The sequence below is a fragment of the Cynara cardunculus genome (genome assembly GCF_001531365.2).
Source record: "Cynara cardunculus var. scolymus isolate 2C chromosome LG 1, CcrdV1, whole genome shotgun sequence".
NCBI classification, from domain to species: domain Eukaryota; kingdom Viridiplantae; phylum Streptophyta; class Magnoliopsida; order Asterales; family Asteraceae; genus Cynara; species Cynara cardunculus.
This window is the reverse complement of record NC_037528.1, coordinates 17,025,533-17,040,966: the sequence shown is the minus strand read 5'-3', so window position 1 is coordinate 17,040,966 and position 15,434 is coordinate 17,025,533. Positions and strand designations below refer to the sequence as shown.

The 15,434-nt window shown below is 30.9% G+C and overlaps 2 protein-coding genes across 2 annotated transcripts; both read right to left on the bottom strand.

Annotated features, from left to right (window-relative positions):
* Positions 1-6,167: 6,167 nt before the first annotated feature.
* On the bottom strand, positions 6,168-8,494 carry LOC112522131 (rhodanese-like domain-containing protein 17). The gene is made up of 6 exons (XM_025131214.1): positions 8,405-8,494; positions 8,203-8,286; positions 7,951-8,030; positions 7,782-7,852; positions 6,419-6,472; positions 6,168-6,332 (listed from the first exon to the last, which is right to left on the bottom strand). The coding sequence occupies exons 1-6, from the start codon at positions 8,419-8,421 to the stop codon at positions 6,243-6,245; spliced, it is 396 nt and encodes a 131-aa protein (XP_024986982.1). The 5' UTR covers positions 8,422-8,494; the 3' UTR covers positions 6,168-6,242.
* Positions 8,495-9,928: 1,434 nt separating this feature from the next.
* Positions 9,929-13,306, bottom strand: LOC112522121 (thiosulfate sulfurtransferase 18-like). Its single transcript, XM_025131203.1, has 6 exons — positions 13,175-13,306; positions 12,877-13,056; positions 12,687-12,766; positions 11,538-11,608; positions 10,319-10,372; positions 9,929-10,190 (listed from the first exon to the last, which is right to left on the bottom strand). Exons 1-6 carry the CDS (start codon positions 13,189-13,191, stop codon positions 10,095-10,097), a joined length of 498 nt encoding a protein of 165 aa, XP_024986971.1. The 5' UTR covers positions 13,192-13,306; the 3' UTR covers positions 9,929-10,094.
* Between the last annotated feature and the right edge of the window lie 2,128 nt (positions 13,307-15,434).

The following is a 15,434-nucleotide window of genomic DNA, read 5'->3' as shown; positions in this document are numbered from 1 at the left end:
ATGAAATCGGATAGGGATGAAATTGTTTAGGGATGAACGGGTTTAAGAGTTTTAAGAGTTTTTAAGAGTTTTTAAAAGTTTTAACCAAATGCTTTATAATATAGTATAGATATAGATGTATATATGAGGCCTTCTTTTAAGAACTTGTGATTTCATTAAATTCAATTTAAACCATAAAAATTAGTTAAAAAAATATATAATATTAATTAAAAACCTCTAACTCTCTCCTCTCTCCAAAATTTTTCGCTCATCTCTTCTATTTTCACTCTTATCTCTCAATCTCCATAACATACACGTACACACATATAATTAAATAATGACCCCAAGGTGGAATCTTCTCTTACAAGTAATATTATAATTTTTTAACACATTGTGATAACACTCTAAATATACGAGATCTAGTTTAACTTGTGAACGCAAACTAAACCTAAGCATAGCCTAGTGAATTTTTTTGTAAAAGTTTTAATTATCTTAAATTAGAGGCTTAAGATACATCTCATGAATCTCACATATTTTGGAGTTCTCATATATATATATATATATATATATAGAGAGAGAGAGAGAGAGAGAGAGAGAGAAGTTTGTTCATTTGCAAACCGATTATAGGTTGTGAACCAAACCAGGGAACAAAGGAGAGCACGACACGTATCCCTGAATGTCCATATTCATCATGAATAATGGAAGATAGACATTCATGATAAATGATACACAATTCATAATTAATAATATAACATTCATGATCTATGATATATTAATTCACTATTCACTATTCACTATAAATAACACACATTCAAGATGAATAACCCGTGAATACTGGGACATGTGACGTACACCCCTTAATTTGTCCCCTAATTTACAACCTAAAACTAGTTTACAACCAAATCCACCCTTATCTATAATTATATTGATGTGTTTTAATTAAATATGTTGTTGTGTTGTAAATTCTTAAACTTGAAATTTTTCAAAAGTTAATTAATACATTAAAATTAAACTTATTAATACTTAAAAGTTAATTTACTTCTAATTTAATAAAATTGTTATTTGATGAAAATTTGATATTGCTATTCATAACATAAAAGTAACACATAAATAGTGTGCCCATTGATAATAATTTGGTAAAAATAAGTATAATGCAAGATTTGGTTAATTAGAGATGATATAACATATAGATTGCATTTTATATTTCAGTTTCTTTTACCTTTGAATAAAATAGATTGAATCAGTCCTTGAAGCCAACATAATTAAAGGATTATCTAATTAAAACCTAACCAAATTGGGAGTCGCTATCAATTTTTTAGATGGAAGATTTGTGTAACAACGACCAGTTTTTTACCTTGAGGTTGTTTTGTATCTACTTCTATTTGTATTTTGTTTTTGTTACTTTCTTTTTCTGCACAATTTTCACAAGTTGGGGGTCTTCAGAAAACAAATGTTTTACTCTTTAAGATAGATGTTATATCTGTATACATAAACCCACATCCGGATGAGATAGATATCAAATTCATTTGATGTAATTAGATTTCTTGGTCAAAAATCAGATACCATGATTAACAATAAGGGTTGGGTTCCGGTGAGAAGAGAAGTTATGGTGAAAAGCGTAACAAGAGTTCGCCACCATTGAATCAATCCTAATTGAATGTCAATACTAATGAGATGCACCGAATCCATTCCCTTCTAGAGTGCAATTCATGGGTGGACATAAGATTAAAAGTGATCAACGGTTCAATCTATTTCTACATTTCTCGCCATAACTTTCTTTCTAACACGATTATTCTAAACAATAATAACCTTAGTCCTTGTTGTGACAGTTGTATGCCAGTGGTACAATATTGTTGTGCATTATCTTTTAGTTCAAAAACTAAAATAAGAACCAAACTTATAGTTTTATATTAAAGTTTAACATTGAATAAAAAATTTAAATAAAGATGAATGGGTTTATGATGCACCTAACTCCTAAATGATTTACGATTAAAGTTTATTATATAAAAAAAAATATATATATATATATATTCACCTAAGTTTGACTTAAAACTCAAAGTTAGGTAATGGAAAGATATGTGCACCTCCAAGATTTGCACTCATCCTTCGTATATACCATCACCACTCACTCGGACTTTTTGCTCTTATTCCCTGCATCTGTTTAACCAGTCTTCATCTTTTCACCTGCATATATATATATATATATATATATATATATATATAAAATGCATATGCATAATTGCATACCATATTAGTGAATGATAATCAAGTTGCTCTATTACCTTCGTCCGAATCAACTTAGCATATATCGACTTGGTAACTAAGAATTATGAGCGTTTTTGTTGGTCGTAAGGGCGGGAAGAAAACTCAAAAATGATCAAAGAAGTCCAAGAAGATATAGAGAAAATGGCCGAGTATAAACATTGACATGTTAAGGTTTCGAATTCGCAATTGCTTGTAAACATGTGAAATCACACAAAATGCTTCATAAGAGGCTCAGAGAATGATGATAAAGTACAGTGTTTGTGAGAATATGTGAAACTCCATTTAGGTTACTCTGTAAAAGAGTCATTGATATGAGAGAAGAGGTTCCAACATATACAGAGGACAAATGGTCCAAGTCTAGCCATTGTGGACCCCAACATGCCTCCTCCAATGTAGGCTAGACGCATACATATTGTCTAAGAGTGTGTACAGATTGCCCCTATAGTAGACTTTGGCTCTGATACCATGTGAGAATATGTGAAACCTCGATAGATTACTCCCCAAAAAGTCATTGAGGAGATTGGAGAGGTACCAAAAGGATAAATGGTCCAAGTCTAGTAAACGTAGGACTCCAAAAATATTGAATCACCAGGTCTGATAGATGAGGCAATTTCATGAAATGCCACTGTTCGTATCATTTCTCTTCATTCTTCATTTTGTGGACTTCTCTTTGGTTTCTAATATATCTCACAGAGAGACAGAGAGATAAAGACATCCAAAGTAGCAAGTGCCAAATCTTGAGCCAAAAGACTAAAAGGAACTGCTTGCTCTATTGCCCATTTTTGACTTGGCCAATTAATTTGTGGTATATAGTAACCTTCACAGCCATAAAAAGGGTTTGTTTGTTAGTAGCTTAATAATCTCTATGGGACTCGGTTTATTCGTATGACTGTTTGGTAGTGGCTTCAAGATATAGAAGGTGACTTAGGGCTCGTTTGTTAGTAGCTTAATGAGACTCGTAGCTCCGTCAGCTATACATGACTGTTTGGTAGTGGCTTCAAGATATAGAAGGTGACTTAGGGCTCGTTTGTTAGTAGCTTAATGAGACTCGTAGCTCCGTCAGCTATACATGACTGTTTGGTAGTGGCTTCAAGATATAGAAGGTGACTTAGGGCTCGTTTGTTAGTAGCTTAATGAGACTCGTAGCTCCGTCAGCTATACATGACTCTTTGTTAGTGGCTTACAAATATAGAAAGTGACATATTCAATAAGCTTTTAGGAGGGAGTTTTACGAAGAAAGCAAAGTTTTTTTAAGCCTGCCCCTCCCAACTAAAAAAAAGCTCATTCCATTTATTTAAAAACCCTTTCAAAACAAAAACCTTCACAATCTATATAGATAGATTAATTCACACAGACAACTTTATCCATATAAAGTACTTGGAGGAAAACCAACCAAACAGCCCCTTAGTCAGGAAGCTTCTACGAGGGAGCTTATGCAGAAAGCCAAGTTTTTTCCAATCTTGACTCCCCTAATTAAAAAACACTGCTCCTTCCATCCATGAAAAGACCCTCCCAATCTATACAGACAGATTAATCAATACGGACAACTTTATTCATACAGAACTTGAAGGAAACCAACCAAACAGCCCCAAGATGTGCGTTAATATTCTCTCTGCACTACATTTTGCCATGCCTGAAATCTTTGAGACCAGGGTTATGAATGCTACTGGATATGAATTTGGGTCTGGAGACTATGATTTGATATGCACTATCTAGCTTAAGCAAGAAAAGACGCCAAAAGGAAACACACTCTGCTTTTCTAAAAGTTCCATTAATAACAGTAACCCTTATGTGTTTGTGTGTGAATGAACAAGACACTAAGCAAAAGAATCATCAAAATTTCTTTGACCAACAAAGCAACTAAAACATGAACACTGATCAATCAGCTAAAACAGTGACAAAAACCTAATTTATCAAACCTTTTGATTCTTCAAGGTTTCAGGGGTAATGTCTATGTCAGAATAGGTCTCATTTTTTCTTCAAAACTTCTTTGCCCCACTTCAATCTATCCATGGTAACATCTCCACACCAGAAAATCCCCTTACATCAATCAGCTTCTTCTGGTGCCAACATTGTCCAATAAGACCTAGAAGTTTGCTTCATCAGTCCATCTCTTCCTTAGTATTCTCAGGCATCAAATCTACGGGGCACCGTATGTTTCTCCAATTACGTCTTCCCTACTAGCGGTTGTGGTAAACCGGTAGTGGTTGATCAGTGACGATGGTTGGTTACTGGTTAGAGTTTGATGATGAGGTGGTTGGAGGTGCAGGAGGGTTTACATTATCATCAATTCGGAAAGTGCACTAGGGTTCTTCCATGGAACTACTAGGGTTTCCGATTGCAAAAAATTGATGGTTCAGAAAAATTAGGGTTTCGCATATGTTGTAACGGTCTTCAACGTTCCCGCCAAATTATTTATGATAAAAGAATTGTTTTCTGTTTTTGTGTTTATATTAAAAAAAAAAACATATATATTATATAGAAAATCACGTGGCATTTTATTTTAATTTTGTTTTAAAGACAAAAAACAGTTTTATTAAAACACTGAAAACTTACAAAGAATTCTTAAAAGGACAAGAAAAGAAACGAGTCTAAGCATCTTGAGCCCATCTAGAAACACGACTAAAAGAAACATCACAAAAAATAAAACGATGTACTCTAAAACCAAATTTAGAAAGTGTTTGGAGACCTTAGATTTAAATCCAAAGAGGAAAAAAATCCCCTTGTGGTCACGGAGGTTTAAATGCGGTGATTCCAGGCTACTTGCAAAGCAAGTGGTTGCTCCAAGATTAGTCTGCTCGCATAGCGGGTTAGATATCTAGGTTAATAAAAAAAAATCTAGTCGAGACCGGAAGATCAAAGAAGAGTACTAGTCAATTGTCAAAAGATTGCCCCTCACACTAATCCGACCAAGAGAGTCCAAAACCTTTTGCACGCTTGCAGACCCAATTGAATGAGAGAATAGTTGAAATAAACGATCAATATGTTAATTGTCGACCACTTTAAAAGTCCGATTGTTTTGTTGAACCCAAATCGAGTAATAAGTACACCAAACCACCGCTTTCCAATATATCGTAATTGGATTTCGAATTACAATAGAGTCCATATATTCAATAAGATCATCTATAAGTTAGTTGATTTTAATATTTTTATGGTCGATAAATATAAATTAGTTGTAAACATGGACGGACCTATTATAGGGCATACGGTGGCACGTGCCACCGTATTATTCCTCCGTCTAAGGGTAAAAAAAATTAGGTTCGTAAAAGGTGCAACTGTATCAATTTGTTGAGTGTTACTATATGTATTTTGAAACTATAATGATAACAAGTTTTATCTGGTTGATTTGGTTTGCAAGACTTTTATTCCACTTCAGACTCAAGTTCGAATCCTGTTGGTGTCATTTTCTTAGTCAATGGTGTCACCATTTTAAAAAAAATCCGTATATTTGTTTCTTATAGTCAAACGGTGTCACTAATTAAAAAAAATTTCTCCATATTTTTTTTCTTATAATCAAATGGCGCCATCGTTTGAAAAAAATTCTAGATCCGTCTCTAGTTGTAAAGAATAAGGACCAACTTCATTTTTATTTAATCAGGGAATTATTAAAAAAAACATGTCACATGTACTGAACATTTATCATGATTGTTACAAAAAATTATATCCTAACATGTGTGATTAATTTGTACACGTGACGTGTTATAGGTATTCACAATGAACATGTGGTTTTTAACAGAACGTTACTCATAGCCCATATTAAATGTTGTTTGCTCTGTGCTGGTTCTCATGTAAGAGACCATCAGCCTATGGGATTTTGCTAAATTGGATCGTTTATTAAATGCTTACTCGATAAGCACTCACCAGTCACCGGTGAATACCACCTTTTTCAAATCTAATCTCAATGATCAAATTTAATATATTCATGAATTAATAATCATATTTGATCATTTTATCATCCAATCCAATCCAATGGTTAAGAATTTGAGATAGGAGTTACATTAGAGGCCCAATTTGGGTGGCACCACAGGCAGCCCATTCTCTACCCATGCAAGATATCCACCTCCCATGTTGTATACATGCTTGAATCCCTACATATATTTTAAGCAATTCCATTTTAATACAATAATATGTATGAATTAAATAAAAAAATCAAATGAAAATTTAATAGACTTACTGCATTGAGAAGATCAGTTGTTGCATATACAGAACGAACTCCAGATTGACAACCCTTCACGGATAAAATTCCAATAATCAGGATGAAGAAAATATTCAAATTTATTTTGTAAATACAATAAAATTCAATACAGAAACATATATATATATATATATATATATATATTCTTGATTTGTTATGTCACATAGTTTGTAAAAAAAAAACTATGATGCATTTTAGGTGGAGTGCGAAGACCTCTTATGAGGTGTCTAGTTTTATCTTCAACCACTTTGAAAACTAGTTTGACGTCAATCCTTTGAGCAAGATGCGACTAGATAAAGGAAAATTCATAGATTGTCCGAAGGGACTGGATGGTGTTATGTTCTACCAATCAACAATTATGAATTGGTTTGAAAAAGAACTGATTAGAACCAGACTGCTAAGGGTAGGTCGAAACCTAATATTTGGGATATCTGGACCTCTGGACTTGCTTATATACAAAATACATTGTAATTTAAAAAAAAAAACAGACCTAGTAAAGATCCAGTTAAGATCATCGAACCCTGATCAAGTTCGTTTTTAATATAATATCTAGAGGGAGTTTTTCTAACCGTTAAATTGACCCAACCATTACAAATGAATTAATGATGATTTTAATTAACAATATTTATTTATTTGTCAATAAAAGGTTAGTTTTGATTTTCAGTAAATAATATCCTTAAACGTAGGGGTGTAAATGGTACGAGACAGCTCGCGGGCTACTCAAGATCGATTCGGTTAATGCTCGACTCGAACTCGAGCTCGACATATTAATGAGTCGAGTCGAGCGACCCAATATCCGACTCGAAAAGCTCGCGAGATATTCAATTTTCTTTATATATATATATATATATATATATATATATATATATATAATTTAAAGAGAACCTTTTTATAATTTTTACAAGAAAACTCTAAAACTTCATAAATTTCAATAGGTGAGAATAATTCAAGCTTTATTTGAGTTCGAGTTAAAAAATTGCAATCGAGTTCGAATAAAGTTTAGTTTTTAACCATTCATGAATTTTTTTCGGATCGAGTTTAGTTTTTAACTACTTATGAGCTTTCGAATCGAGTTCAAACTTGAAATATTACTATCAAGTTCAAGTCAAATATATCGATACTCAAACTCGACTCATACTATTTACAACCCTCCTTTAAACCATGCATCAAAATCACATATTTTTAGTGGGTTGTCAGAAAAAGGAAATTGACCCGCAAAACAGGTGAGCGCCTTGAGATTAGTCGGCTTGCATTGCGGATTGGATATCCAGGTTAATAAAAAGAATTGGAAATTAATAATATTTTATTTATTTAAAGTAAACTATTAATTTAGATGACGTACGACGATTAGATGATCATCCTTGGTGCATACAGGTAACACTTGTTCCATGAAGTTGGGATTCTTCACCCTACCTAAAACCACATATAATTAAATTAAATAATAAATTAAATGTTAATATAATTATGACATATTTATATAAGTAAAGTTAATTAATTAATTAATTGATTACCTTGAGATGTATTAAACATGTAAGGAATGTTGAGAGCATCATCAAAATCCACATGCCCTTTCTTGAATTCTTCCTCAGTCCTATATATATACACATAATATGTATGTATATATCACAAAATAACCATAAACCCATATATATATATATATATATATATATATATGTATGTGTGTGTGTGTGTGTTTATGATTCATCAAATTAATGAAGGACCTATTAATTTTGATTAAAAATTAAATTAGAAATCGTAAGCACCTGACGTCAAGGTAACGGTAGCCACCATTACGAAGAAGGTCGTTAGCTTTTACAACATCGATAGTGATGATCTGTGACTCCGAGCTACAAGATATATATCGAATTAGAAGACAGATGATTAAAATAATAAATGATGTGTGTATATATATATATATATATATGTTTTTGTGTATATATATATATTGAAAGATGTTTATCCTACCTTGATTGGATGTTCATGATGGAGAAGAAGAAGATGAAGAAGAAGGTTGAGGGAATTTGTGGGGTGTTGGTTGTGGAGAGATAAGAGTTTAGGTACAAAAAATGGTGCATGATGAAAGAAGATAAAAGAGTGTGATTGGTTAACTCATGGGTCCACACATTTGTGTCTTCATTTTAACTTTTCTCACAAACTATTCACTAGTGAATTACATTGGGGCCTATGTGGTCGGTTTAAATTTCAGTTTTGATCCTTAAAATAAATTATATATATTAATAGTCCTTAACTTTTTAATTTCATAATATTTAAAGTCTTTATTGTTAACACTGTCACTTAATAATTTTTAAGAAGGACAAATTAATCTTTAGACAAACTAGAGGGACCAAATATGTAATTCACTCTAGAATTAATTGTGCTTCACATATTATTATTTTTTAGTTTTTGAAAATATTTTAAGAACGGTTTAAAAAAAAGAATATTTTGGTTATTAATTATATCAATTTAATTGTTGTATTTTATTCACAATTATTTGATAATTCAATTTAATAGCGTCTCGTAGTATTTTAAATTTTAAAACATAATCATTTTTCATAGCAAATTTTTTTTAAATCTTTTCTAATGACCAAATTTTAATTATATAACTGTCTTATGTTAACTGTATTAAAATATTTTAAAGAATTTAAGAAAATGTGAGTTACAATTAATTTTATAGTGAATTATGCTTTTGGTCCACGTCGTTTGTCAAAAGATTGATTTGTCTCTTATGATGGTTTCTAACTAACAGGGACCACCAGTGTAGTTCAATATTTATGTATAATGTATATCACTTTCAAGCATAGTCATGTTAGCATATTCATAAATTTTGATAAGTAAAGGAAGAATTTGAATTTTTAAATTTTTGGCAATATAAAGAGAAATATATTTATATAAAGTAAAATTTATGATATAAAAAATGAAGTTTTTGAAAATTTATGGTGGGGATCAATTTATATGTGCAAATCAGGTAATTCCTAATTATTAGTCAGTCATACTTAGCCGATTAAGCCGGTTCTCGATCTCATATATAACTGGTTATGGCCTAGAAATACGAAGATTTGTAACTGATGTAACTGGTCCAATAATCACTTGGGCTGATCAGTTACGAAGGCCAGTTGTTTAAAGAAGATAAACGATTTAGGTTTTCTCGGAGAAGATGAAAATGAGGGGTCTACTTCTAGATTCATGAGGATCTTATGAAGACGAATGAGAAAGATACGTTTGGGAGAAGGGGGTAAGGAAGGATCTATTTCTCGAGCGTAGAGAATGGTCGAAAATGGAGCTTGCAATTTGGGGAAGGAGGAATTTCTCTGACAGGGGGAGGAGTTCAAGTCGCTTGATTTGCATCTGTATATAATGGGTGTATGAGTTGGTTTCCAGTAAAAATAATAGTTATCATGTGAAGAGTAAGAAGTGATCAATCAATTCTAATTGAAGAACAATTTTAAATACCCTTCTAGGCTAATTCATGGGTTATTTTAGGACTTAATCTGAACCATAAGATCAACACTAATTAAAAACGATCAAGGGTTCAAAGTCCTTGATGAATCAGATAATTTGAAACTGATAAATAATGTTCCCTAATGTGGAGATGTTAAAATTGAATACAAACATACAAGTGTACATAAGCCAATCAATAAAGATCCAAATGAAGGGATTAGAGCTCCACTTTGGGTGTCTTATTAGCCACAGGTAGCCCTTTTTCTACCCATGCAAGATACCCTCCTCCCATGTTGTATACATGCTTCAATCCCTGTAAATAAATTCACAAAATATTACTTTTAATTTTTATATTGTTTTAAAAAAGTTTGAATTATTTTTGATATAGTAATGGTCAAAATGAAATCTAGGTTTAAAGATAGAAAAAAAGAATGAACATACTGCATCGAGAAGAATGGTTGTTGCATACGCAGAACGAATCCCAGATTGACAACCCTTCATATATAAAAACTTTAATAATTAGAACAAAACCGTAACATTTTTAAACTCGAAATTCATGTGATGAAAAACAATCCATATCAACAATAAGTTATGAAAATAACAAATCTTATTCGTTTTCTCAAATGAGGGGTAGTTTTGGTATTTTCTTTTACTACTTATATATAGTTTTATATAACGAAAAATATAATATGTTTTTCTTGTTTATTGTTATAGCTACAAATAGATTAATCAGGTCGACCATATTTTTCTATTTGTAGTATAACTTTGAATTTTTAACAAATAATCAAATACCTATTTCGATTCTATATAAAGTCAAATGTTTGATGCCTTTTACGATAACCATGAAGACTCACGGTTATTATAGAAGATCTAGAGAAGTCTTTCCATGGAAGAGTACATGTAAAATATTATTGTACATAATATTTACTTATAACTCTAGAGATTAGATCTCAACCGTTGACATGTTGTAAATAGATCCTAGCCAGCCGTCTATTCAATCAAAAGCCGATATAAATAGGTGGTGAACTCATTTGGTACAACATGCCTCAAATTTCTCTTGTTTGCTCTATTGCAAAAGTTCTCTCAAAATAATCTCAACCGTTGACCTGTTGTGAATAGATCATCCTAGCTAGCCATCTATTTAATAAGCAACAACATCGTCAAATAACTTTGAATCCAACTTAAACCATGGTGGAAGTTGTTACAAATAGCCCATAATCTTCCTTTTTGTAATCGGCGACATGGGATTTTCACGTAAGATGTAACAAACACCCCACCCCCCCAAGGCTTGCCCCCACTATCCCGTTAGTACAAAGATCAACTCTGGTACCATTTGTAAAACTCCAGAGCCCAAAGCAAAAGACCGCCCCAGTAATTTCGAATCCAACTTAAAACCATGGTGGAAATTATTGATAACCCACAATTTAAAGCTTATAAGAAACTTATAAATCTCATTTTTTATTTATCTGGGACGAACTATTACATGTTAGGTATCTGTTTAAAAGTATTTTGAAACATATAATTTAATATAAAGTTTGAGAAGTAGTTGTATGTTAAGTGCTTTCCAACACCATAAAATAGAAAATAATAGTGACAGGAATTAATTTCATCAATAACTTATAATTATTTATTAAAATATAAAATAAATTAAAATGATTACCACAACAAGATGATCATCCTTGCTACATAATAGGAGTACTTGTTCCATGAAGTTGGTATTCTTCACCCTACCTGAAACCACACATGTTTGCATCATACTAGAGATGCGTACCAAACAATATAATGGGATTGAAAAATTTTACATTAATTTATTAAACTTATAATAATATCCTTATATTTATTAACTTTACAATTTATACCCATATTTGTTTATTTAGATCAACAACTTAATATATTTTTATTAGTTATGAATTAAATTATTGTAATACATAAAACAAAACTTTTTATTAAATAGAAAAAGTTACATTAAAACAAATACGAAAAGAGAATACATATATATTTAATTATTATTGTTACTATATTTTTTCCATAAATGATCAATTAACGTATTCCATAGCTTGAAGTGTGTTACTTTCATTTTGGTGGTATTATGTATATGTTTTCATCTTTTGATATTAGCTTATTTTTATCCAATATTTTATCATGTTGTATGTCATTTACTTAATTAAAATATATATAAGAAATTGATATAAAAATAATTTAGTATATATAGCAAATAAAACTTCAAAAAACAAAAATAATAAATCTCTAAATTGAGGAACAAAGAACCAAAATTGTAATTGAAAAAGTGATGTAAAAGTAATGTAAATATTATTCATTGCATTAAATTTAGTGTGGAAAATAGAGACCCCATTGGAGATGTGAATAATATCATTTATACAAAATTTAGTGTTTAATGTAAGATTTAATTAGTGACCCATTAAAAATGATCTTATGGTTACAGTTACACGATAAACACATACATCATACGAACTTTGCACCATGTGTGATTGTACGCATTCTTATGTCAGTTTCAACAAACATGTATAAAGTGTTTATTTAGAAAGAGGAAATTATATGATAAAGTAACGTATTTTAGTTTGATTCTTATTTTGTGTCTTGTACTTTCAAGACTTCTATTTTGGTACCTATGTAAAGTTTTAAACATTCAAATACCCAAGTAACCGATTGAAAACTAATTTTAGATTAAAAAAACTAATTTTAAATTTAAAAAATTCATATCACTATCCATGTCAATATTAAAATCACAAGTTATTTTGATTTATACCAAATCATCATACTCTTGAAGGAAAATAAAAGATAAAATTACCTTTAGAGGTATCCAACATATAAGGAATATTAAGAGCGTCATCAAAATCGGTATGCCCTTTCTCGAATTCTTCCACAGTCCTATCAGTCAAAAAACAATTGCTGAATATTCTATATACAAAATCATGAAATTGTCATAAATAAAATCTAGTTTGAATAAAATAAACGATTAAATAAGCACACAGAATGACCTAACGTCAAGGTAACGGTAGTCGCCATTACGGAGAAGATCGTTTGCTTTGTGAACATCAATGGTGATGATCTGTGATTCTGATCTAGAGTATGAAATCAGAAGAAGAAGAAGAAGACAGATGATATGAATCCACGAATGCTTAATCTCGATGCGAGTGTTGAGAATCTCTGATCCTGAACTATAAGCATCGAAGCAAGAGGAGAGGAACACAGAGGATTAGAGGCCGTACTCCGAATCAGAATGATTGATAGATCTGTATGTGAGAATAAAGTGAAAGTGAAATCATATATGCATACCTTGTTCGAGTGTTCATGGCGACGTGGGATTGAGAATTGGAGATTGAAAGGATTTTATTGAAGAATGAATTTGCAGAGGGTGTTAAATAGCAGAAAAGTGATTCATGAAGAAGAAGATGGTTGGTTTCTTTGTGCGCCCACAAAGCTGTTGAATTGGATTTGACTTTTACCCGCCCACAAAATAAGTTTTAATTTCTATGACCAAAATCCCTTATCTTAATTCTTTAAAATAAGAAATAATAATTAATCTTGTTGGAAACTTTTACATAGTGGTATGATGGTTTCACATATTCTCACATGGTAAACCAATGATTCATTTGGTTTGCAAGGTCGTTTTTGAGGGATTCGGATTTCATGAAGGAATTTGGGTTTTGAATGGATTTGAAATCAAATATCATTTTTCTTGTATAAGTAATTTGGGGTTCCACCAGGGACGGACCCAAGTGGTGCATATGATGCCACAGGCTACTGCTTCATTAATTTGTCGTAATGTAAAAAAATTATAGGGTCATTAAAGGTGTCATTGTATCAATTTGTTGCATATCATCGTATATATTTTGAAACTATAATTAGAACATAAGTTTCCCTCGGTAGAGTTGGTTTGCAAGACATTTCTTCCAACTCAGACCCGAGTTCCAATCCCAACCCAACCAATGATTATTTCATGAAAATATTTATATATTTATTCTTATAATCAAATGATGTATCCGCTTAAAAAAATTATAGGTATATCTCTTGAATATACATAGTCTCACAATTTTTTTTATCCCTAATAATGATTAATATTTGATTCTTTAGTTTTGACATTTTTTTTTGTTATATGAAATATGTTGGATATCGATGTTAAAATTCTGATATTTTTTATTTATTTATTTTATCTTATAATAATCAAAATTTTTTTGAATGTCACCTTACATTACAATATAAAATTTAGTAAATCATAATGCAAATGTTTTTATCACTACAAGAAAAAGTGAAATTAGAATATTAATTATTGAACATGCTTGCTTTTATTTAAATATAGGAAAACTAAAAGACTGCTAATTCTTACTGTTCATATAGTATGATATGAATATACCACATCAATTATTTTCAAATTTACATGATGTAGATGTAGGGTTATAGAATAGTCGGATTAAAAAACATTTGAACAATTAATTTCAGTATTAATAATTTAAAAAAATTCAACTCAATTCAAGCTAGACAAAAATATAACTCAAACTGTATGAGTTGGACGGGTTAAAGATTGATATATCAATTTATAATCTAACTAAACAATTCTATTTAAACAAAGTAAAATCATACAAATAAAGCTAACAATTACATAAGAGATATTTGCCATATGCTTTTGATTTTAAGAAAAATCCTATGTTTTTAAAATTAGACAAAGAATCTTATAAGAATATGAGTTAAAGTAAAAAATGTAAGACGAGATCTGAATTTTTATCTCTTTTAATCTTACCTGCCCTATGAATTGTGCTTTTATGAAAATTGATCTAGTGCATCTCGATACATTGTATTAATATCAACCTTTAGTTAAGATTTATCCAAAGATAAAAGATTTTTTCTTACCATTCTTATGCTTTTTATCTAGAGATAAGATCTCTCCTTGCTCTTTTTATATGACTTTCATTGTCACATAAACTCAATCATATATATATATATATATATATAGAGAGAGAGAGAGAGAGAGAGAGAGAGATTTGAGATCATGTGATACTAATGGTTTTTCGTGAAACCCATAAGACCAATTATCAATCTTTGGATTATATCTACAATCTGAACATTTATAATCACAAAATTGTCACGAGACTTCTCAATAATCACAAAATGGTCACTGTGCAAATTTGGACCATTAGATCATTAACTAATTATCTAATGGTCCAAAGTTGCATGGTGACAATTTTATAATTATTGAGAAGTCTCGTGGCAATTTTGTAATTATGAATATTTAGATTGTAGATTTAATCAAAGGGTTGAAAATTGGTCTTACGAGTCTCACAAAAAACCATTGGTCAAACATGATCACAAGTGTGTGTGTATATGTGTGTGTGTGTGTGTGTGTATATATATATATATATATATATATATAGGGTTGGGTTCACGTAAGACCAGACTATTTTCGTGAGACCCGTGAGACCACATTTTTACACTTGAAACTTCACAGCAAAAACTCTGTGAAGGTTTAAAAAAGTTGAACATTTACAGCAAAAACACTGTGAAGGTTACCTTCACAGCATTTTGCTGTGAAGTTTCAAGT